At 41.9% G+C, this 25,207-nt stretch overlaps 1 protein-coding gene across 19 annotated transcripts in view; it reads left to right on the forward strand.

Moving 5' to 3' along the window:
* Grip1 (glutamate receptor interacting protein 1) overlaps positions 1-25,207 on the forward strand; it is a 642,849-nt gene that overhangs the window by 518,996 nt on the left and 98,646 nt on the right. For 11 of the 19 annotated variants that reach the window (XM_060378110.1, XM_060378115.1, XM_060378114.1 and 8 more), the window contains 4 exons: positions 10,572-10,719; positions 12,702-12,871; positions 18,951-19,109; positions 19,854-20,006. In XM_060378110.1, the coding sequence (XP_060234093.1) occupies positions 10,572-10,719; positions 12,702-12,871; positions 18,951-19,109; positions 19,854-20,006 (630 nt within the window). Of the gene's footprint in view, positions 1-10,571; positions 10,720-12,701; positions 12,872-18,950; positions 19,110-19,853; positions 20,007-23,426; positions 24,156-25,207 lie in introns of those variants that run through there. The other 8 variants (XM_060378119.1, XM_060378121.1, XM_060378123.1 and 5 more) reach the window with 2 other exon arrangements.

The raw sequence follows: 25,207 nt of genomic DNA on the forward strand, positions 1-25,207 counted from the left end.
GTTGTACAGTACTTCACAAGGCAAATATGTCCACAATCTATTTTACTGTTTAGGTATTTTCCATTTGCCTTGCTTTTATATACTTTTCCATGGGAATCCATCAATAGGGTTGCCATAGGGCAGCTTGTGCTTTCCTTCCACGGAAAATGACAAAGGGCTTCTGTGATGGTTTGAATGAAAATGACCGCCTTAGGCTCATGTTTGAATGCTTGGTTCCCAGTTGGTGGAACTGTTTGGGAAGAATTGGGAGGGGGGGGTCTTGTTAAAGGAGGTCTGTTACTGGGGTAGGCTTTGAGTTTGAAAAGATTGGCATTCCCAGTCTCTGTGTCTCTCCCTTTTTCTCCCTCTCACTCCCTCGCTCCATCCATCTCCCTCCTACTTATGGAGCAAAATGTGACTTCTCAAATGATCTTGCTGCAATGCCTTTGTTCTGCCATCATGGACTCTAACCCTGTGAAGACATAAACCCAAATTTAATGCTTCCTTTTATAAGTTGTCTTGGTGTCTTTATTACAGCACTAGAAGATGAATTAAGACAGCCTCCAAAGGGAGTTGTGTGAACTTACCTTCCACAAGGTCATGAGAATTCTACTGGGTCTACATGGTTGCCGTGTTCAGGGTTCCACAGGAAGGCACTCAGTTTAGTGCGTAGTGAGAACACAAATCTGTTACCTGAGCACGGGCCAAGAGAGGAGCAACAAGTAGGTCAGGTAGATCCTGGGGCCTTGGTGGCCAGCCAAGAGAGCCAAATCAGCAAGCTCCCAGAGTCAGGAAGAGACGGTGTCAAAAACTACGGTGGAGAATGATGGAGAACATGGGACCTGACCTATGTGTGTGGTGAGAACACAAATCTGTTACCTGAGCATGGGCCAAGAGAGGAGCAACAAGTAGGTCAGGTAGATCCTGGGGCCTTGGTGGCCAGCCAAGAGAGCCAAATCAGCAAGCTCCCAGAGTCAGGAAGAGACGGTGTCAAAAACTACGGTGGAGAATGATGGAGAACATGGGACTCTGACCTATGGCTGCCACACATGCATTCACACACAAACAAGCACACTCTCAAACTTACAGACATACAGACTAACAACTCAAGAACATCTTGTTGGAGTTCCACTATAGTTGGAATTATTGCAGGCATTATTTTCATACCATATCATTAATAAAAATATTCTTTTAATCAATAGGTACACTGAAGGCATTTCTACCTGAATACATGAGGCAGGCAAAGCTAACTTGGCACATACAGACTTTCAGCTTTGTCAAGGAAATTGTAATCACGACCTGCACTCATTGAAATGCACCGCTCAGAAGTGGAAAAACTGATTAACAAACAAACAAAAGACCAGAGTGTTTCCCATACAAAACAGTCCTCAGCAACGTAGCTCCTGTAATCATGTAGCCCATAAATCAGCACAACGAGCAAAGGCTTCAATCCTGGTGCAGATATCTTAATGACTGAGACGTCTTTAACCGTGAATAGTTTATGTCCACATGATCCACTTTTTCCCAACCGTGCTTCGCCACAGTGGAGTAAACTAATCACCTGTCTGTGGCTCTGTTCTTGATTGTTACTTCCTGCGTTTTCTTCTGTTTCTTTTTCTCCTGTTGACACGCTCCATTTTTCCTCTTGCGCTTTCTTAAATAGCACCTCACTCTTCTGCCCTGCTCACTTGTTTCTGCATCTCTCAGGTATCTTGTCAGATATCTTGGCAAGCAGCCAGCACTCTGGAGGCCCTACTTTTCAGAAGGGCCTGGGAGAAATTGGGTGGCTCCCAGGGAAATAGGCTTAGTACCACGAGGTAGTCGGAGCATCTTCATGATTTTGTGCGGAAACATTTATTACGGGGAGCAATCACCAGAAAAGTATGATGATCAATTAGAACGTTCGCGCTTGCAGATCCCCTTCTGTGATGCAGAAAGCAACTTCCACATGTTTAATTCTGGGAAGAGGTACTTGGTAAAAATGGTTCCGCTGCTTTCCTAGTGAGTATTGAAATAAAACAAACTGAGAGACACTGAGATTACACCAGTTCTTCTTGTTCCGGTGCCACTGCCACTCCCTCGACACTTGCCAAGGGCTGATTGGTAAAAGTAGTTGCAGGCGGGCTGCTTTGGGGGTTCTCCAATGGTTTATGCCTTTCTCAGACCTACACTGTATTCGTTTCATTGCTTTAAGGGCCTTTAGGTAAAACCCATGTGATGTTCATCTCTAATAAGAGTCCATGATCCTGCAGGTGGCATATTTACTCAACTTTTTTCCAGGTGCTTTAGTATCTGTTCCATCTAGAAAAAAAAAATGGAGTTACCTTCCCTTCAAGGGCTTATGCATTAACTCTTAAGCTATTGGATAAAAATCATGTAGTTCACAGTCTTATATTAGGAGGTGCTGCTTGGAATTCTTTCTGCAGGCTTTGACGTTAAATTAAAAATCGTTCCTTACCATTAGTGTCATCTGTGCATGGGTACCCTCTGTTTCAAGAAATGACATCAGGGAGTTTCAGGTGTGGATTACCATGATCCCAAATCCAACTTCTGTGTCATCAGGACTCTTGGCCCTGTGCCTAAAATAAGAGATAATCGTTCTTTAATTCATTTCATTGATACATATTGCTGGGCACCTATCACATATGAAGCCTTGTAGACACTGGGGAGTTACTATTGTGAAACAAAAATAGTAAGTCCCGGATGCATAGACTGTATGGAGTCATTAATTAGCAGCGACCTAGACAAAAAAATGTTGAATATACTAAAATTATTGCCAAAGAAAAACATATGACTCTATTAAAGTGTGTAGAAGGCAGATGGCATAGGTTTGCAGGTTCAGGCAGGAATTCCTGTAGATATGGCATTTAAGAAAAACAGGGGAAGGAAGTAGGGGAAAGATAGATAGGTGAGAGTTGGGCTATCCTACATAGGGAGAAGAATGTATATTGTTATGATGCAGAAGGGTTTGTGATTGTTTTGAAGAACTGATAGAGCAGACAGGTCCTGGAAGATAGAGAACAAGAACAGGATAATAACAAATAAAACTGAAGCAACAAGCAGCATCCAGATCACATAGGTCCACATGTGCATTAAGATCTGTTTCCCTTCCGAAAGGTTTTAAGTATGGGGATTAAAAATAAGATTTCATGCTTGAAATATCATTGTTGGCAAACTTTCATATTTATTTGGGTCCTTATACCTCAACTTCTCTTCCAACTCCCTAACATTAATTGGGAGAGAAGAAAGGTTAGAGGAAAAAGGGAACGTAGGCCTCTTTAGACTTAGTTCTTTGGGGTAGGTCCAATCTTCATAGTCAGGATATCCAGCAGTCCAGCAAACCAGCAAACAGCAAATGCACAGGACGAACCACCAGCAGCAGAGAGACCAGGAACTGAGAGACCACCAGCAGCATTCTTCCTTCAAGACCCCCCTCACCCCTGCTCTGGCTTTTATGTGATCTCAGAGTCCTCAGAATTCACTCTGCAGCCCGCAAACATCTTGCCCCTTCCAGAGTGCAAGACAATCACGGTGAACATCTATGGAGAAACTAAAGCAGCCCCCATATCCCACACCTGGGATTCAAACAAAAATATGTTTACAGAACATAACTGAGTTTTTAAAGAAACCAAAACTTCCACTACAGACCACTTTGAATTGAAAAGGTAAAAAGCATGAGAGGATTATGGTGACAGCTTGAACAAAAAAAAAAAAAAAAAAAAAGGTGATTATGGATATAGCAAGAAAAAATGAAGTTGAGCATGATTTCAGAAGTAGACTCAAGATGGGTTAGGACAGTAGAGAAGGTAGAGCTGGGACGTGACTCCTGCGTTCAGGTTTGTATGATGTTTATATGATGTAGAACACCTTGGGGAGAAACGAGTCAGGAAAAGTGATGGAGTGGACTAACTCTCCCTTCGGATGGGGACATGTGTCCAGCCTGCTTATGCCACAGTGAAGAATCATTCTACATGGCAGAAGAACTTGGTGGAGATGCATATTGGGAAAGTCAGTTCGGTAGTGACCACAGCAAGTGAAATTATGGGCTACCACAGGCGAGGGGGGGTGGGGAATGAGCTCTTGCTTAGCGAGCTGGTATCACTAATTTCCACCATCTTTGCGTGGTATCTATGCCCTCCTCTCCTCAATGGTCTTTACTGCGCAAATAAAAATTTTATTCTGGTATGATCTCTTAGGAAGTTACAGTTCTGATCTGAAAACTACTTAATGTCAAAGTATGTTATGTGATGTATGTCTGAAGACTGGGTACCATCCTTCAAACTGTTCATTAAGATTTTTGTAGCCATAAGAAAATTTTAATCCTGAGGTACTTCCTCCCATCTTCATAAACGTCAGTTGACTAGAATGCCATTAATGTTCAGCAGTTCATCTCTTTTCATTCGTAAATTTTTTTTATATTTTCATTCTAGCTATCATGTGCTTTGTCAAGTTAGTTCCCAGCCTTCCTTGATCTTCTCTGGTGACCAGTGGCGACCTCTGACTTGTGTGACATCACTGTTGCTCTGTAAATTTGCTTTTATAGATGGCCCCTTAAATTAGGATTAAAGAGGATGGACCTTCTACAGTCAATAGCTGCAGCAGTGTGTCAAGGACAGCTAGGACCACTCTTTTGGCCACCAGCCCTGAAACAAAATGCCTCTTCTTTCAAATATGACTTTCCACCCCTTGGCTCAGAATTCAGAAGCATTCTACTTTAAAAGAGAATGGTTCCACATTGATGGCCCTCAAGCAGAAATACTGTATATATCTGTATATCCTTACCAAGAAGACTCCTTGAAGGGAGACCTTTATTCCAGTTTCCAATCACCTAAGTATGGGAGAGTAGCTGTGGTTTTCTTCACCTTTAAATTAATGGTGGCAAAGGGTCTGGTATCACCTGCCTCAGCTATGTGCTATCTCTGTTCCTGTCATTTAAAAAAAAAACAAAACCCTAACGTTTAGTCTTTATTCTAATTATTAGAACTCTACAAGGATATGACGTAAATATTTTGAAACTTACGTGGGCTAAGAAAAAATACTAACTAAAGTGATTATAAGGTATTTTTAATCTCCTGACAGACTATTTTCAAACTGCTACTTAGCCAGGCATGGTGGCACAGACCTGGCTTCCCAGAGCTCAGGGAGGCAGAGATAGGCAGATCTCTGTGAGTTCAAGGTCAGCCTGGTCTACGAAGCTTGTCCAGGACAGCCAACACTACATGGAGAAACACTGTCTCAAAAAACAACAACAACAAAAAAAAAAACAATAAAACTAATACTTAATCATGAAAATTATGAAAGAGGCTGTATGGGAGAGTGTCTGTTATCCAAAATGCTTGGAGCAAAATGAAAAATGTGTCCAATATAAATTTTGTTTCTGATTTTAAATCATTTGCATATACGTAGTGAAGTTGTAGCAATATCAGACCCAAGTATAAGCATGAAATTAATTTATGATTCATGTATGTGTTATACAAACAGTTTAAAGTAATTTTCTGTAATATTTTAAATAAATTTGTTCATAAAACATTTCATGTTGTGAAATTTTCCACTGTAGAACCAAGTGGAAAAATTAACAGATTAAGTCATAAATAACAGGAAAGCCTCATTGCTTTTATTTTTAAAGCAAAGTAAATTTATAATCAGGTACAGCAGGGCCATGAGGAGGAACAGACCCTTTTTTTTTTTTCAAATCCACTCAGAGTTAAGAAAGTAGTTTTATAAATAATAATTGATCATTCTATGAAAATGATATAAATTTTTTAAACCTAGATTATAGCTCAACATGCTGTCAGGAGACCAGTGAAGTTAGCTGGTAGCTGCCTCCACAGAGGGGGGTTCAGGGACAAAGTAATGACAGGATCTGATTAAGTATCTATCACAACACCTCAGAACCAAAAAGACATCTTGATGGAGTAAGGCTGCCGGCTCCCCCCAGCTCTTGTGAATGAGAATGAATCCTGGAATGGCAGGAATAGAAACAGGCCCTAAAGTACAGAAATCTTCACCTTTTCAGTACTAAGTTGTTTCAGTGTTGCTGATCATTTAGGAAAGTGGTACATACAGGAAGCCTTATGTAGAATTCAGGGTTCTCTAAAGGAAAAGAACCAATAGCGTGACTGTATATTTGAAGGGAATTTGTTAAATTAGCTTCCATGGTACAGTCAGGGTAGTCTAACAGTAACTGTCTTCACATTGGGAAGACTGCACAGCTGCTCAGTTCACAGGGCTGGATGCCTCAACAGTCCCAGCCAGGCGCTGTAAAAACTCCTGCAGAGCCACTGCTTTTCCTTTAGTCTTTTAGTGTCCTGTAACTTAAATATGATAGTATAAATTTGCAACAGCCAACCCCTGATATTATCTCAATAAATGTTACATTATATAGTAAAAAAAATGAGGAGAGGAAGATAAACACAAACATATTCTTAAAAAAAAAAAAGTAAATTCCTGTGGCAATTGCAATCTTCATTTCTGTGACTTGCCGTGCAGCCTTACTATTTGTAACCACCTTTCTCTGCTACCCATTCTGTATTTTCTCCACCTTAGGCAAACAACTCAGCAACCTAGAGGGGTTATTCATACCCTTACTTCTGAATGTTCCGACCACTGGGATGTGGTCTGAATTGGATTGTTGTAGTGACTTCAATTTCCAGTGACTTCAATTCCAGGACATAGTTAACAATGAAAAATGCACTAAAGCATCATGTACACTCCAGACATACTCTTCCTTACTTCCGTTGTGGAGAAACAGTTTGATTTTCCCCTGGCTATCTGAACCAGTCACCTGTCCTAACTCTATAACTTCTCAGCAGTTGTGACCTCTAGGATATCAGAAGCCCCATGTAACCACGGCTGAAGCCTTACCATCTAGTGACTCCCATGCGTCTTAGCAAAAACACTCCCTTCTTCCTCCAGAACCAAAACTGCTAGGACAGCAGGAACATTGCAAGAACATACAACAATTTTTTTTCTATTGGGTCACTTGGGTCAAGTTCCCTCATCTTGAATCCAGGATACAAGAGAAACAGTAGCATGTATTAGACACTGAATCAAAGTTTATACATCCTTCCAGAAAACTCAACTCATTGGTGCTACAGTTGGAATGAAAGGGTCATTCCAACACTGTATCAATGTATCAAACCAGTTCCTTTAGTGTGGTAAAAATAATAATAATAATAATAACATACTAAGACCAATGAATTTCACCATGAAAGGGAGCATGGAGCATGGCAGTAGACCGGCACTGAACAATAGCTGAGAACATTAATCTTCATTCCCCCAACAAGGCCACACATACTCCAAAAAGGTCACGCTACCTAATCCTTCTAATCCTTTCAAAAAGCTCCAATCCCTACTTGACAAGGCACTAAAATATATTATTTTGAGTGTATATTCTTATTAAGACAACCACTGACCATGAATGTTAGTTTTGATAGAAATATTATGTTAAAAAAAGCCAAATATATAACCAGAAAAAAATATCTAACCCAGCAAGGACAGCACATTGTTCTTTCTGTGATGACAGTGGTCCGATTCAGTCAAACTCCCATCAAGTACCTGGCTTATCATCCCAGCCATATCATGAGGTCAGTGTTGGTCTCTGCTACTGACATATTTGGCACTCAAGATCAGACAGAGCCGGGTCAGCCTTGATGATTGAAAATCCATGTTGTTGAGACTGCATAACATCAGTCTCTACCACTGGAGTCATTTTTTTTCCCATGGGTGCTTTGTGCAATGGTAGGGATGGTTGAAGAAAGAGATTGCCTACTGTCCACTCTGGGTGACACCATCCCCTGGCTGTGATTTGTTTGAGAAAGGGAGATTAGCAGCAATGTGCCGTCTTTGTTCTCTACTGCTGACTATGAATGTAATGTGACCGGCTGCTTCAAACACCTGCCGGTTTGACCTTAAACTGTGAGCTCGAGTAAGCCCTTCATCCCGTAAGTTGATTTTGTCAAAGTATTTTGCCACACCAACATGAAAGAAAACTAAGAAGCCTTAAAAATTGGGATCTGTATGCCGTCGGCACAGATCTTTACCCGATTTACGAGATACCTTATTTTATCGCCCACTGAGGACAGCTGTCACACACAAACCTTTCACTTTTATGAGTCAGTGCCTAGTACCTGTGCCTCAGCTACAGACACACAGATCTTCCAGCTCACAGTTTCTGAGTCACGCTGTGGTAATAAAGAGGTGGTTACAGAGCAGCAGACTGATTGACAAATAACTCAAACGGCAAGGCAGCACAAAGCCAGACAAAGACATTGACCATCATGCAACCCTGCAAATATGATGAGCTGTTGGTTCTCCTCCTGCCTGTGGGCTGTCTCCCAGTAGCCCAGGAAGTCAGGAGGGGCAGGAGATGAGAAGCTTGCCTGGAATGGCCAGCAAGCACCCTACAGGGATCACACACCTGGGAACCAGCTGATGGCTAATTCAACTTTAATTCCATAAAACAAAGGCTATGTACCCCTTGGAGAGTGGTTGAGGGCTCCAAGAAAAGGTGTAAAAAATGAGTTGGAACTAGGTGCTTCAAGGATTTGCATTGTACAACACGCTCCTATCAAATAAATGGAAACACAGCACCTAATTATCATATAGGCCCAGGTAGGGGAGAGCTAGCCAGGGAGCTGTGTCAGAGGACATATATCAAATGGGTTAGAGGTGTCTGTGTCTAGAGACACTCTCCAGGTGAAGTCAGGCAGAGAGCAAAGGGCCCTGCTAGGAAAGAGCTCAGAATGGCTATCCAGATTAAGTGAGAACCACAGCCTCAACCACTAGGTGCCTCCAACAATGAGGTACTCCCAATGTTTGAGGCCATGGAATATCAACAATAATAATAGTCTATATGCACTTACTTGATCGTAATAAACACTGTAGAAAAGTACAATTTCTAGAAAAGCTTTCACATAGTGAGAAGTTTGTAGTTTTGGTTTCTTTGAAAAAAAAAACAAACAGAAATGGTATAGGAATATGTTCTTGTTTTAACCCCAGATGTGGGGATGAGAGGCTGTTTCACAGCAGGTGACTATGATTTGGCTTGTGCCCTAACAGGGTAAGGCTTTTGCCAGCTGCAGATAGTTTCCATGAGTGTGTGACATCTGGAATTCTGGGAGATAGGGCTCTGACAGGCTGAGTGGCTATTGTTGGATGTTTGGGAGTTGGATGTTGTTGGTTGCTGTTTGTCAAGTTGTTGTGCACAAAGAAATGAGAAGAAATCAGATATCCTGGCAGAGAATGTCAAGCTTGCCCCAAGGAACTCGATGCATGTAATCAGCAGGAAGTTGTCTAACAACAACTTCGACCCCTTTGCCCTCTATTCCTTTTTCTCTCCTATATAATATTAGGGGATTGATAGGATGGAGAAGGGTGGAAGTGAGAAAAAGGAACCCACAAAGTAGCAAATGCCAGCTATAGTGTCAGGCTTAGGAAGCTTTAGTAACTTGTGTAAGGTCCCATAATCCAAATATTGTAAAAATTATCATTAAATATCCACATTTAAAATTCCATTTCTAGGGCTCTTTCCAATGTGACAGCAGCCCCTTCTGTGCTTTAAAGGAGTATGGTGGAGGGTGGTTGGATATATTTCACTATAGATCCCCGGATGGCCTGGAACTCACTATATAGACCAGGTTGTCCTTGAACTCAGAGATCCACCTGCCTTTGCCTCCTGAGTGCTGGAGGTAAAGGATGGCATTAAAATATATTTTACTTGTTCATTAATTAAACACCTTCTAGCCCCATACATCATGGTACTAACCACCGTGATGGGCACTGAGAACACGGTGATTGACAAGACCCAGAATCTGTCTTCAGAATAAGGTTACGATTAGGCAGTGAACAGAGAGAGGCATGTAGTCTCCACAGACAGGGAGGTGTGGGTGACAGCAGGAGGAATAGTGCTGGCTGTTGGAGCACATGTGAAAAGCACCATACCAGATCTAGAGTTGGAAACACCTACCCAAAATTGATGTTTATACCAATTTTCCAGAGATGAGCAGGAGTTGAAGTAGTGTTTTAAGCCCAAAATAAAGCAAGCACAAAATCATTCCTGAGAAGGAGACCACCCTAACCAAATGATGCCTCTTTGGCCTACAATTTGATAATTTAGAGATATCATCTACCTCTATTGCCTATGTATCTATATATCTATGTATGTGTGTGTATGTATGTACGTATCTATCTATAGCTCCCACTTTCCCTCTTTTCTTTCCTCCATTTATCCTTTCTCCATCTACCCCCATGAATCAATGTGTACACATATATACATATGGAGTAAATGCTAGTTATGTGTTGAATTAATTGATTTTAAGGAAAATCTAAAATATTCCAGCTACTGTTCCAAGCAGTGTAGAGAGCAAAATGATCTATGAGATGTTATCCTAACTGGTATAAAGATTGAAATCCAATTTTGTGGACTGGCATGTGCACATATAATCACAGCTGGGTGGGGAATGTGCCCTCAGGCTGTGAGGATGTAACGTAGGAAAATACGTGAATTATCAAAATAGTGTCAGATTAAACGTTCTTTATCTTTTTTTTCTTTTTTTACTTGTTTTGTTTCCCCAAAATGCATTATTCAACAGATTCTGTTGCAACAGCATCCGGGCCACTACTAGTTGAAGTTGCCAAAACTCCTGGTGCCAGCCTTGGAGTTGCCCTAACTACCTCCGTGTGCTGTAACAAACAGGTCATCGTCATAGACAAAATCAAATCTGCAAGCATCGCAGACAGGTGAGTATCGCAGCAAGCATCTCTTTATTAGCACTGTGTTTGAGTGTAAAAAACAAAAAAATGTCTTACATGGGGCTGGAGAGATGGAGCAGTGGTTAAGAGTGCTGACTGCTCTTCCAGAGGACCTGGGTTCAATTCCTAGCACCCACACTCACAACTGTCTATAATTCCAGGATTCAACATCCTCATAAAGACATACATGTATGCAGGGCATCAATGCACATAAAATAAAAATAAAATTTTAAAGTGTCGTACACACATTTGTATAATATGTACACTTACATACTTTATATAAACAAACTTTAAAAAAAATGGCCCTGTTGCCATTTTCTACAAAATTCACATAAGAAAACAATTTATTGTTTGAAATGTAGCAGTGTGTCTATCTGATCAGCCACTTCATGATGAAATGTCACTTCATCCAGACATTTAGTGTGGCTTTTATCAATAGAAACACACACACACAAACACACTTACTGGGTCTCGGTTTATTAAGTCCCATTCAGAGAGGTCATGGGTTTTTCTGCATCATTAACAATTAAATCCTGGTATCAGAAAATATCACTCATTTTTTGAAAAGTAGATAATATAATATTCTTAAAATAATATGAATTTTAAAGACAAGCCTGACACTGACATAGTTTGTTAATTTTAATGGTTTCTCAAAACCTTCAGTCAAGGTTCTCTTGAGCTCCACTACAGTGTCATGATAAAAATGAAATTCATTTTTTTTTCTGATTCGTATTTTACATTTTAATGTAAATGTAGAAGAGACAAAAGACTGCTTTTCTACATAATAAATTGTTTCTACAGCTCCTGGTAAGAAAACCCCCACTCTTCATACCCAAAGCACCCCGTATGAATCAGCTCAGAATACTATTTCCAGATGGAAAAGGTGCCTTGAAATGTTTTTGCCTTGATAAGTAGATTGTCACTATGAAAATCTTTAGGTAGACCTCAGCTATTCCACTCTGGATGTTTTCAACCTCCTCCTTCTCCTCCTCCTTTGCCCAGGGCTGCCTTGATCTGGTGGCACAGTGACCCATAGCAACCCAAGTAGTAGGTCTACAGTTCCTTGTGTGGCCCCGTCCATGGAATCATTCACAGGGGCAGCCTCTGATGCAGAGATGTTCTCCAGCTCTGGGATGCTGGGTACTTTAGTTGTCTGCCTGTCTCGTTTGGGTTTTTCCCACTCCGCCATGGGTAACCAGTTTAAGGAGCTATCCATTTGACTGGTGTACTGGGTGCTGGCTGCTCTTCTCATTTTATCCAGTAGCCAGCCAATGTCTTCAGTTCAGCAAGGTGGAGCAGCCAGACCCCTACCCATGACTTCCCTCCTACTCCCCATGTAAACCTGGTTTGATTACTGTTGACTTCTACATGATTTCTATTCTGTGCTAATGAATGTCTTCAGAATAACAAAACAGAGCCCCATAATAAGGGACTGTTAAACTGGAAGCTTCCATTGAACAATTCTGAGATGGCAGTAACTAAAGCTCTCCATCATCAAACATAGGAGCCTTAGCCTGTTCAACAAGTCACATCTTAAGACTCTGAGTGACAGACAGCTCATAAGTGTGTGCTGCCTCCATGATTCTGGGCCATTATTGTCCCACAGTTGCAAATAGAAGAGCCTAAGAGGAAAAAGTCAGAGAACAAAATCATGGAGGAAAAAAGTTCTCTTCCTCATGCCCCCCTTGTCCTCTTAAACCTCCTTAATATTTTGTACCCCTGTCCCAAAATGTCTAAGGACAAAATACATTTAAGGGCAAGAAAAATAAGAAAAATCATGTCTCCACATTTTTCCGCATTTTTCACAAGCTTTCACATCGTGATACAGACCCAATATGCCTAAGGTATTTTCCATGAACATTCAGTTTTTTTAAGTAAATGATAATTGCATAAGACTCTAACTCTGAAGAAGATGGAAGTCGCCTTCTGGGAAGAAAGGTCTCTGGTGACGCTGTTTCTCCTCCCTGTAGGTGCGGGGCCCTGCACGTGGGGGACCACATCCTCTCCATCGACGGCACGAGCATGGAGTACTGCACACTGGCCGAAGCCACCCAGTTCCTGGCCAACACCACTGACCAGGTCAAGCTGGAGATCCTCCCCCACCATCAGACCCGCCTGGCCCTCAAGGGCCCTGACCATGGTGAGAAGTGCCTTCCTGCTCCTTGTCTGTACCTCACTCTTTCCACTTTCTTCCCCCAGAGAGTTAGGAAGACAGGATCCTTTATCCTATCACCAGCTTACCCTTCTTTACCCTTTTTCATCTTCAGAGTCCTGTTTATACAAGCATGTACAGTTATGGGAAGACCCAAAACAGAAGAAAGAAATCCTGAAATCAAAATTTTAGACTAGAACTATTTGATGTGTTTGTTTGAACTGTGCTGTAAATTGAGTATTGTGAGAAGGAAAATGATTTGACTTCATAATGGACACAATGAATTTTGAATTTCTATAAAAGACAATGAAAACTCTATCTCTTACACACACACACACACACACACACACACACACCGTAAAACTAAAAACATGCTTTGCAGTGAAGGAGCCAGGAAGATCTACCTTGCCAAGGACTTCAGATAGAATTAACCTTTTTAGCTCTTTCCCATCATCATCAAAGTCTCTGAATGAAATGGTTCTACTATCCCCAAATAAAATAAAACAAATTCACATTAATAGCAGTTCCATTAAATATTCATAGGGGACAGACTATAACGTGAAAGGTTGATTTCGATGTTTTTGTCTATTTGCCAGAATATTTATGCCCACCCCCTTCTAGAATCAAGAACACACTTCCTGCCCAAACCTCATGCCAGGAAGAATGAGAATGGCTGACTCATTACAGTAAATGGAGTCAGCTGAGGAAATCTGCATTCTCAGTGTCTGGCGGTGCACAGGTTGTTTTCTCAATGTATAAAACCATCCACTTGGGCATCTTCAACAAAACCTGCTACAAGCACAAGAATTTAAACTATAAATCCAGGGAAGTCTGAGTATCTGGTGCAGTCTTTGTTCTGGTTTCTTTTCCCACCTGATTCTTAGGAAACCTGCTCCTACCCCCTTCCCAGTCTTGGAAGCAGGAGGCCTCCCTACTGTTGGCAGGTTGGACTGAGAGAGAGGCAAGTGCTCCTCTCCAATTAGCAACAGCCCAGGCTTCCTAGAATTGGAATATTGCTGGTGGGAAGGTCGTTTAGATTGTGTTCCTCACCTTCTAAAAAGCACTGCACTTCTCCACAGGGGGGAAAACCAAAGAGGGACGAGATGATTTTCATACCGAATGAGTCAGCTGGATGCAACCTTTTTTAATTAAATGGCGCTTAGATGGCCCCGGAGCTAATGATAATCTCTAGTACAGCGTCACCCTTATCAGGTTTTAGTTTGACACATTGGAGTGGGGACGTGATGCCACACGGCAGGTTAGAGTTGGAAATCAGCACAGTTGAGAGGAGGCACCACGGAGCCCCAGGATGCCGAGGCTACTGGGAAGGCACACGGGTCTCAACCAACCCCCTCAGGTCCTTCCTGCCCTGGCTGAGGCAGGAGCAGTCTGAAAGTGTATGCACATCTTCTCAGTGTAGATGAAGATATCATCAGACGTGAGACTCAGAAGGCTTAGGACTATGGGCTGCGCTCTTTTGAGAAGATGCGCTTCATGTCTGGAATCAGTAAGTCAGAAATGTGAATAAACCCTTTCAGAATGTTACTGTTTTTATTTTTAACAGCCTCATTATTTTACTTTATTTGCTCTATATGCAAATCCTAAATAGTTCAAATAGTTCCCAACTCATGAAATATTAAATATTTTTACCTGCCAAGATAATTTGAAAAGATGAATTTTTATGCTGAACTGTATGAAGCGAGAACACATTATTTTTCTTTTCCTGGGAGCGCTGACGTCACTTATATTTGTAAGGTAGGAGGCTGACAGTCTAGGGCTGACAGTCTTCTTTATTTAGCATATTAGCGTCTACCCTATGTTTTACATTAAAAGCAGACTTTCTAAAAGCAATAAGTAGTGGCACTTAAGCATAATTATATCTTAGTCCTGAGGGAAAATGATTAAAAAGAGAATGTGGGCTTGCTTGGCAGTTCTCAGGCTTCTATTTTTACGTTAGCAGAGTTTGACATATTTTCATCATTCTTCCAAAATACAAATTCCAATTGCTTCTTCCAGTCGGCAGTGCCTGGGCACCTTGTCTCTCATCTCATGAAAATATAGAGAAATAACATCTTCCAAACGTGGTTAGCGACGAGGCACTTACCACAGTGACTCGAGAGCAGGGTGGAAAAGGCCAAGCCAACTGGGGATGAGGGCTGCACTTTCCCTGGTCAACAACAGCAGTCACAACACTGGCAGTGGTGGTCTTTTCGGGGAGAGCCGTGTGGCTTAGAGGAAGCACGCTCACCTAAGCATGCGCAAGGCCTTGAGTTGCGTCCCCAGCACCGCAATGAAAAGAAAAATATTAGTTTCCATTGGGGTTGCAATTGCCCCACGGCAGACTCTTGAGAGTCAAACTTGACTGAAGGAAAAGCAGCTCTAAGAAAGTCAGTGTGGCCAGAGTCACCAGCTCTTAGTTGGTTCAAAGCAGAAGAATATTCCATTCTGTGATTTCCAAGAGACGACCAGCAGACTAGCTGTCACTCATCCTCTGACATCCTGGCAGGACAAGAGGACACAGTCGGGAAAATAAAAGACAGTGCCTTCCATGTTGTAAGTGTCTGAGACTGTAGCAGCAATGCCGCAGCTCAGTCAGATGAGGCACGTTATAGCTTCACCTTGTTTCCTCATCTGGAGCAAAGGCTTTCGGAGCCTCTATAAGGAAGGAGCAGTGCCTGGAGGTGGCTGTAGGCAGCGCTCTACAGCAGACTTTAAGAGATTCATTCTGGCACCTTGGGACTTTAAGGGAGCTATCCGAATTTTCTGTGCCCCAAGTTCTTCATCTGTAAGGTCTGGCGTATAGTAATGCCCACCTCATCAGACCACCTTAAGCAGCAGCGTCTGAGACACTCCACGAAAAGGCCAGCAGGTAGCACAGCATCTGAGATGCAGGAGAAACTCAGTGAAAGCGTGCTGCTGTTACTGCACAGCTAAGTCAGAGGGAGCCCGCGAGCTTCCTTTGCAGAATGCCAGAGCATGCCCGAAGTGTAGCATCTTGCTATTGATCTCCTGGGATACTTCTTTAACATATCAGTAGCAGGTATTCCACTCTAAAACATAAGAGATTTGGAGTATACATTCAAAATGGGCATTAACTGTGCTCTCTGTCCTATATTAGTTTTAAAAGACCTTTTGCAAAAGGCCCTCATCAATCATGAATCGAACTTTCTGCACCATCTGCAGCATTGTGTGTATTTAAAGACTTAGAGCCTGATAACAGTTACAGGCTATGACCTCAGTGCAGTTTATGACCTCCTTTTCACCTGCCTACAACAACTGTCATGGGAGAAACTCACAATAGGTGGTCAGCATTATTTTCCTTACGGGTTCATTAATTTGTCTTGACGGGTCTAATAAATGTTCAGGAGTTTTCAAAGTAAGCTGAGGTGGGTGTGGAATTCTGAAGTCCATTCACTCTAGCCTGGCTTCATTAGGAACATGACAATACTTTGTTAAGAGGACAATGGAGTAGCTGTAACTGTAGGTTCGCCAGACCCAGCACTAACTGCATCTTGCTACAAGGTGCATATGTACAAAACAAAATAAAACAAGGATGATGGAAAAAAAATCCACTAACATCTTGCCTAAAATAGTCCTTTATCTCAATGACAAAGCTATGGCCAAGCAACCATCAACCATTATCCCCCTGGTACCATTCGGGTCTCAAGAAAGCAAGACAAGTAGATCTCTATTCTTAGAGAATGTGCATTCTAGTATAAAGAGATCATTCACACGCATTGTCTAGTAAGGCCATTTCAGACAGTCATAGGGATATGTAGGGCACAAAACAGTTAATGAGATAACATGGCATTGGCAGCTACTTCAACCAGAAAGGTTAGTGGCTGTTCCTCTGTAGAGACAGCACTAGAGCTAAGGCCTAAATGATGAGAAGGAGCCAGCCATACAAACAGAGGGGGAAGTCAAGTGAGTGCAGAAGCCATCAACGACATGTTCTAAGAGGCATAAGACCAGTGTGGTAAATGATCCAGAAACAACTAGAGAAGAGAGACTGTCTGATTCCCTTCCCACAGAAGCCGGGGACACAGAAGTGACATGACTGAACACATACATTTTAAAGTTCACCCCAGATGTGCTTGGGGTACTAGAAAGCAGATGTGCAGAATGTGAATCAGAAGAACAAGCATGGCATAGTGCAGTGGTCTAGGAGGGGATGGCGGCTGGACTTGAGGAAGTCCATAGACACAGGAAACGCTAACCAGCTACCTCTGCACAATAGGACCAGTTCCAGATGAAGCTGTGAAAACAGATGCTTTCTTAACAAATCTTCTAAAACCTAAGTGTCAAGGGAGTGAAGTTTGTTGACAGAGCTCACATCTATTTCCTCTAGGGGCATTTTGTTGTTGGCAGCAGGTAGATGGAACAGTAGGGAGGACCAATGCTGTTCCTCATAGCTCACTTGCTTGTGTTCTATGGATCAGCACCATGCTGAACACTGTATGTGCATAATTCCCACAGCAGGAAGAGATGCTTTCATGATCCATTGGCTGTGAGGGAAGTGCAGCTGAAAGGCTGCGTAGTGGCAAGGTCAAAGAGAAGGGGAAAGGCCAAGGCAAGTCCATGAAGCCCAAGTCAGCCTCAGGCCAGGGTTGTGCTGTGACTCCCTCCAGAGAGGCTGAGGATGGCTAGAGATGCTATCCCAAGCTCTTACCTAAAGAACACGCCTCTGCAAACATGCAAAGCTTCCAACACCGTTGTGTGAGAAACCACTGAAACTCATTCAGATTCTCAGCCGTGGAGTTATAAAAACAAATCCAAGCTTGTGATTGTTTTCAACTCTCCCAAGATCATTCCATAAAAATGCCCCTATCAGATGTAGTCACATTTTCCAGAATGCCAGATAGAAATTTAATGTTTCGTTGATTTGAAGACGAAGTCTTTCGGTCTGGTTTAATTTCAAGGTGTGGGCATTTTCATTTGCATCGTTTTAATAATAAAGTTCAAAAATAAAAAAGATAAAAGTTAGGGTCTCATATAGCACAGGCCCTAATGTTTGCTCTGTATCCTGTGATGACCTTAAACTTTTGACTCTCCTGCCTCCACCTCTTGAGTACTGGGATTCTGAGCATGTGCCACCATGCCTGGTTTATGACACTGAGTAAGTACCAACCCCAGGGTTTCTGTAAACTAAGCAAGCACTCCACCAATTGTGCCACATTCTCACCCCCAAAAAAATCAAATTTTAAGGCCGGAAAATCTAGAATGGGAATATGATAAACATCTTTTTTTTTTACAAAAATAAACGGGACGCTGAAACTTTGAAGTTAAACTCATTACAATTTTATGCCACGTTAATGAGATATAATCACGTAAAGTGCTTTTAAACAAAATGTTTCTCATACAAATAAACTTTTTAAAAAAAATTCATAAACTATATTGAGACTTCTCTCCTTATTAGTCAAGGAAGAGAAAAGATTCTGATGGGGGCAGATGATTACAACGGTTTCCTGTTGAGGGAGATCAAGGGCACGTGAGGAACAGCAGTGTAATTAAGATGGCAGGGCAGTAAATTGTTCAGTGTGAGTCTTCCGGCACACACATCACAAGCCTGCGTGATTTACTGTTCCTTCTCTTTTTCTCTAAAGAAGGGTTCCTAACTGACTAAGATTTGCAAAGCTTTAATTACTGATCGTGTGCCGTAGATCTTGATGGAGATGACTTTTAAGTTTTTTTTTTTTTAAAAAAAATGTTTTTTAATGTCCACAGTGAAGCACAGGGGGAGATTAGAAATTGATTCAATAGTCATCTTAAAGGGAGAAAAGATGGGCTGGGGAAAGACACGCATTATTCTCAGGAAGATGAAAAGTCTCCATGGCTGCTGTTAATCATCTCTTTTGCTGACCACTTAGAAAAGGGCCAAGCCAAGAAGATTTTTTTTCCCCTCTCTGCAAGCAGCTTTCATTTTTGTTAATGATTTTCCTTTTTCTTTTTCTTTAATTTGTGCAATTCAGTTACTTTTTCCTCTTTTTTTTCCTTTTCTTTGTTTTTTTGTTTGTTTGTTTTTGGTTCTTTGTTTTCCTTATTGCTCATCATCACCTCATATGGCCAGTGAAAATTCAGAGGAGCGACAGACAACTTCCCTGGGATCCGTGGGCCAGCAACCAGTGCAGCCTTCACACCAACCATCACCATAACACGCATCACCCAGACCATGGCAGAGCGCTGCCAGCTCTGACCTTCCCGAAAGCGCGTCCTCCAAACAGCCCTCGTAATGTTCCACGCTTTCTCCTCCTGGTCTTTCATTTGATTATTTTCTTCTCCCCCTTCCTCCCCTAACTCACCACATCTCTGGCTTCATGGGTGTTGCCTGCTTTCTGTTGTCGCTGTTGCTTCCTTTGTACTAACACCACGTTGTTTCTGGCATCTGTCTTCTTTTCTGCCAAGCAGTGTTTGTCAGTATAAAAGGACGGAAGGGATGGATGAGGATGTCTCTTAATGACAGATGACTTACCCTGCATGTATGAGGCCCTGAGCACAATCCCCAGCAACACAGAAACAATAAGGACAAAAACCTGTAGATGTTCAGGAGGCTTTAGATGCTGCTCAGGGAACAGCTCGGAACACTGGAGTATGGCTGTCTCAGAGCTCTGTGTATGTGCATCACGACATCCATGTCAGGAAAATACTCCAAAAATGACATTGTGTATCCTGATATCTTAAGTTTTTAATGGAATCATTTTGTTTTAATCTTTGTTTGTTTCGCTCTAAAGCAAAATTCCTAGTCTGTGGGTACCCAAGTGCCATGGAGGAGCCTGATCCTCAAAACTTACAAACTCTGTGACTCTGAGACTATAAAGCAATGGCTCCAGGTCCTGGCCTCTGTCTGGGTTTGGGATGCTGACTAACTGTGGCTGTCTGTCATATGTCTCTTTGGGTCATGGCTGGTTGGCAAGGGTGGCAGGCTCAGGCCCCAGCTAGGACTGTTCTGTACCAAGTCTTCACTCTCTTCCAGCGGCTATGGTGTCCTCGTCCTCTCCTACCTCCATGAGCGCGTACAGCCTGAGCTCCCTGAACATGGGGACCTTACCTCGAAGCCTCTACTCCACTAGCCCACGAGGAACCATGATGAGGAGGAGACTGAAAAAGAAAGACTTCAAAAGCTCATGTAAGTGAAAGTGCTAACCAGGCGATCCACTTGGTCTCCAGAAAATGCAGAAGAGCACTCTGAGAGCAAAGGTAATTAGAAAGATGCTATGTAACCGGTATCTCTGGGCGAAGAACCATGACTGAAACCCATAATCTATATAGTAATTCTTTTTCTTTTTTTCTTTTGGTTTTTTTGAGACAAGGTTTCTCCTTGTAGCCGTGGCTGTCCTGGACTTAATTTGTAGACCAAGCTGGCCTCGAACTCACAGAGATCCAACTACTGCCTCTCTGAGTGCCTGGATTAAAGGTGTGTGCCACCATGCCAGGATAATAACTTTTTTTGTTGTTGTTCTCTTTTAATGTCTTCTGAGATGCTTTTCTACCATGAGGAACTTAAGGCATAAACATTTGTTCTTCGAATCTTCTTACTCTACCTCTCTTTTAATAAGCATGGGTCTTGCTCATTTGTTTAACATAAAAAATTTCATATTCTATTTCTTGACCTTCTTTCAAAACAGTAAGTTTGAACATGCTTTTTGAAGTTCTTATTCCCCAAGTTTCCTCCACTGTTGTCATTAAGCCATCCCACTGAGAAATCCCTTCTGTTGCATGTATTTCTTGTTTTTAATATAATGCTTTCATTTATTCTTTTACATGCTTACATTGCATTTCAGTCATTGGAACATCTTGTACCTCCCTTTCCAAATACTTGAGACTCTTCCATGTTCCTCTCCCAACTTCATGCAATGCTGCCCATATATGCATGTGGCAGACACTGGAACATGGTTAGCCTACCAGGGCCTGTACAAGGGTACTGATGCCTCCTCTGTAACAGACATCAACAGTCAGTTGCTCCTCAGCTAGGAGTGGAGGCTCCTGGGCCCCTCCCACATCCTCAAAGGAAGGTGGACTGGCTTGATCTTGTGTGGGTCTAGTGCCAGAAGCCATTAACTACGATGAGTTCATGTGTACAATGACTTGTCATGTTGAATAAATACTGTTCCACTGCCTCTAGCTCCTAGAATCTGTCTTCATGTATTGAGGAGCAGATATATAGATGTACAGAAACTTCTTTTCTGCTTTGAAACAGTTGTGAGTTTCTGTATTAGCTGCCATCTACCACATAAAGATGCTTCTCTGATGAGGACTGAGAGCTACACTGGAATATGGGTATAGAGAGGTACGTATTTAGAAGGTAGTTTGGTACTATGTCCACATAAGAACTACAGAATTAAGAAAATCACAAGGATATTAAAATTCACAAAAGCCTCCTAAAGTCTACAGACTTCAATTCTCATTCTTGAAAATATTTTCTGGACTAGATTACTGAGCATATGTAGATAAGTTAAGGCTAGGAAGGTGTGGTTGCCTATTGGTTTGAGATAGCATGATTTCTATAGAAAAAAAAGAATGGCTGGGTGCTTCTACAAGGAAGGAACACAGGTTACCCCTCATGTTTTATTTCCTGTTCAAGAAGCTGGACATCTTTCATCTTAATCAAGTTTAAGGGAAGAAAATGCCCTTATTTCTAGACAGATCTAATCATAGTGTATTTCATGCCCTGTATCTTTTTGTTGGCTGTGATTGTGATTCCTATAAAGAAACCTGAAGATGACGGGATCTAGTCCTGTGTCTACCGGGGGAATGGAGTGGAGGGACATCTGTAAGAGACTTCAGTAATGTCAAGCCCAGGGATTCTTAGGCTGGTGCTGACAAGAGAGGGAGTGGAGTGGTTGTTGGGTCTTTTGGCTCTGTGGTCTGTATGCCACGGAGTTCTTATCCCTAGAAGATTTCTCATAAGTCCATTGTTACCACTAATACTAGGCACAGAAGCTACCAACCACGAGTTGGTTCTTCAAGTGGTGGGAACTTGAAGGCTTCCTTACAGTGGAAGCCACAATAAAAGGCATGGCCAACATCGTTGATATCCTGGTGGTATACACACAATTTTTGACTTTTTGAATCTTTACCATATAGATGGGGAGAGAGAGAGAGATAGGTCAGTGGCTAAGGATATGTTCTCCTCTTGCAAGAGGACCTAAGTTCCATTCCCAGCACTCCTGTCAGGTATCTCAAAGCCATCTGTAACTCCAGTTCTAGGGGATCTTATGCGGTCTTCTGACCTCTGTGGGTATCTGATAGAAAAGTGGGACGCACACACACACATACGAAAATACACATGATTAAAAGTAAAATGTGTTCAAAATCAAGATTTTTCATCTTTAGTAAAGGAAATTAATGATAATTTGAAATTAAGAAAATGAAAGAATGAACTTTGAATTAAAAAAAAATCTAGATTTTCATCTGTGTCTTCACTAAGGCTAAAGTAAACTAATCTTGGGAGAGACCAGCTGCAGATACACAGCAAACTGACTGTAAGCATGACTCTACATTCTGGAGACCTGTCACCCTAACATTACATTCTAGCTGTAGAACCCTGAGCAAGTGTCTTAAGCTTTCCATGCCTTTGCTAAAACTGAGGGTAATTATAGTGTTGGCTAATTAGCACTGAACAACCAATGGAGAGAGAGAGCTACAGGGAGGCCCCATTTATTTTGACTGTGAGATCTGGCATCGTAAAGTGACCACTCTCTTAAAAGGGCAGGATCATGATTTAACAGTTATTCTTTGTCATAATACACGAGCCTTAAGGTCTTCATACAATGCCTCGAGGGCTTGAAGTAAGTATATTTACATACAGTTTTTTGAAAATATGGTCTCTTCCTGTGCAATGCCCATCATGGACAGAAACAGGCCAAATCCATCAGCAGGACAGAGCCATTACAATCAATTCATCACTGTTTGTACTTCTACTTTAAAGGCTAGCTTTATTGGTTTGTGTTAGGTAAGGCTTGCTGTGTTAGTAAGGTCATTATTGAATACAAATAAATGCTAATACATCTGCCATTGAATGCATTATTGAATGTACATTGAATTGGCACACCTTTAATTTTGTAGTAAGAAGCAAAACTGAGGCCTGACTTTCCCCTCACCAATTCAGCACATAATCATCCCACTGTACCAGGAAAAAAACAAACAGACAAACAAAGAAACAACAGAAAGACAGAAACCTGGGTTGAGAAGTTTCCTGGTCATGTTTGCTACAGATGGGAGCCACTAGGGCTCCAGTGACAGGATGTTTATAAAAGTGTCTTAGGAAATCAGATCCTTCATATATTAACACAACAGTAGGGCCCAACTGGTATGAACTTTTATTCCCAGTTAAAATACATGAAAAGTAATAGTATATCAATCTGGGGGGAAAGAAATAGAATGTCTTTTGTTTTATTGCTTAATATGGCCATTGAGGATGTAAAGATCTTATTAGCATCCTCACAATATTTCTTCCCCTGCTTTATTTATGTCTTCATTCTGGGCCACCATTTGTTCTCTACTTTCTAATAGTTGTGTTTCTATAGCAACCAAACCATTCATGGATGGTGAATCATCACTGCAAAAGCCACAAAGAAAATAAAACCTCTCTTTGCTGTATCGTTGATGAGGCCATAGTTTACAAAACAGAACAACGACAACAACAAAATCTTATATTTATTTCCAGGATAAAGTAAAAGGATATTGCCAGGAAAAAAATGTAATATTCTCACATGATTATTAAAACCCTTGTTGTGCAAAATGAAAAATACAGAGAGTCTATAACAGTGTGTTATGGACAGTGAGAAGGTACGGTGTTTCTTTCCCAAGGGAGGGTGATGAGTTCCACGAATTACAGGCTTTTAGTGGAGTCACAGAACCCAGGAATAGCTCCAAGCTATGTCACAGAGGAAAAGCAGTCCCACTTCTAGAATCTCATGGGCCCCTCCAAACTGCCAGGCTACCCCCTTTTCAGACACCAAGGAAAAGGCTTCTTCGAGACCCCACCACCTTCTGTTGTAATGGCATGACTACACAGTGCAAATAGCTAAGCCCTTTCAGCCCCTGCAGACAGAGCCAGTGGGGTAGCCCAAGCTGTTCCCAATTGACCTGGATTATAGCAAACAGCAGAAGCCAGAAGACATTCCCAGAATGTCCCTTTGTTTCTTTGGTGACCATCACTTGCTACTAGAGAGGATGAAAAGGGCTGAAAGGAAGGAGATGAAGAAACCTAACAATTTTCACCACCCTTTTCGTCGACTCCTAAGAGAAGGACAGAGGATAAAGGCAGTTCATGGTAAGCTTGCATGGGTGACCTTGCTAAGAGTCAGAAACAAGCCAGGTGGACACTGCCAAGCACCTCTTCAGCATCCTCTGGAGGAGCTGCTATGCTCCCTCCACCCCATCTTCATTCCAAATTGGGTCACGTGTTTCACAGTGTGTTGGGTCCACAGCAGGCCACCTCAACCCTAGAGCATTAGTGAGGCAGAAGTCTCAAGCAAAGGATGAAATAGCAGAAACACATTATCCTAACAAACCCTCAGGCTTTTTTCTCTCTAGACTTTTTAAATGTTTTTTCCTATTTGATAACAAAGTTCACAGCCTCTATAATTAACACATTAAAAATAAACATTCAAAGGCCAACAGTTTAAAAACCATCGACTACTTTTGGCTTCTCCTACCCTCCCTTATAGTGGGAAAGACTGAAATAGCTGAAGTATTTGTTCCCTTTTAAGCCGAAACAGAGGGCTGTGAACGGATCTAGCTGTGTGAATGGAAACAGAGACAATAAAGGCAATGTTCAATGCACACTAGGGAATTTGCCACCCAGATCTCAAACTAAAGAATGTACTTTTCTTATATTTTTTTTTTAGTTTCTTTTTTTATAATTTTTATTTTTTTTATATTAGTCACAGGTTACTTACTTTGTAGCCCAGCCATAGCCCCCTCCCTCATTTCCTCCCAATCCCACCCTCCTTCCCTTATCTCCTCCCTGCCCCTTTTCAAGTCCACTGATAGGGGAGGACCTCCTGCCCTTTCATCTGACCCTAGCTTATCAGGTATCTTCAGGACTGGCTGCAATGTCTTCCACTGTGGCCTAGCAAGGCTGCTCCTCCCTCAGGTTGGAGGGGGTCAGTCAAAGAGCCAGCCATTGAGTTCATGTCAGAAATAGTCCCTGTTCCCCTTACTAGGGTACCCATTTAGATACTGAGCTACCATGGGCTACATCCAAGCAGGGGTTCTAGGTTATATTCATACATGGTCCTTAGTTGGAGAAACAGTCTCATAAAAGACCTCTGTGCCCAGATATATTTGGTCCTTGTGGAGCTCCAGTCCTCTCCAGGTCAT

Source organism: Meriones unguiculatus, chromosome 2, assembly GCF_030254825.1.
Source record: "Meriones unguiculatus strain TT.TT164.6M chromosome 2, Bangor_MerUng_6.1, whole genome shotgun sequence".
Lineage (NCBI taxonomy): Eukaryota > Metazoa > Chordata > Mammalia > Rodentia > Muridae > Meriones > Meriones unguiculatus.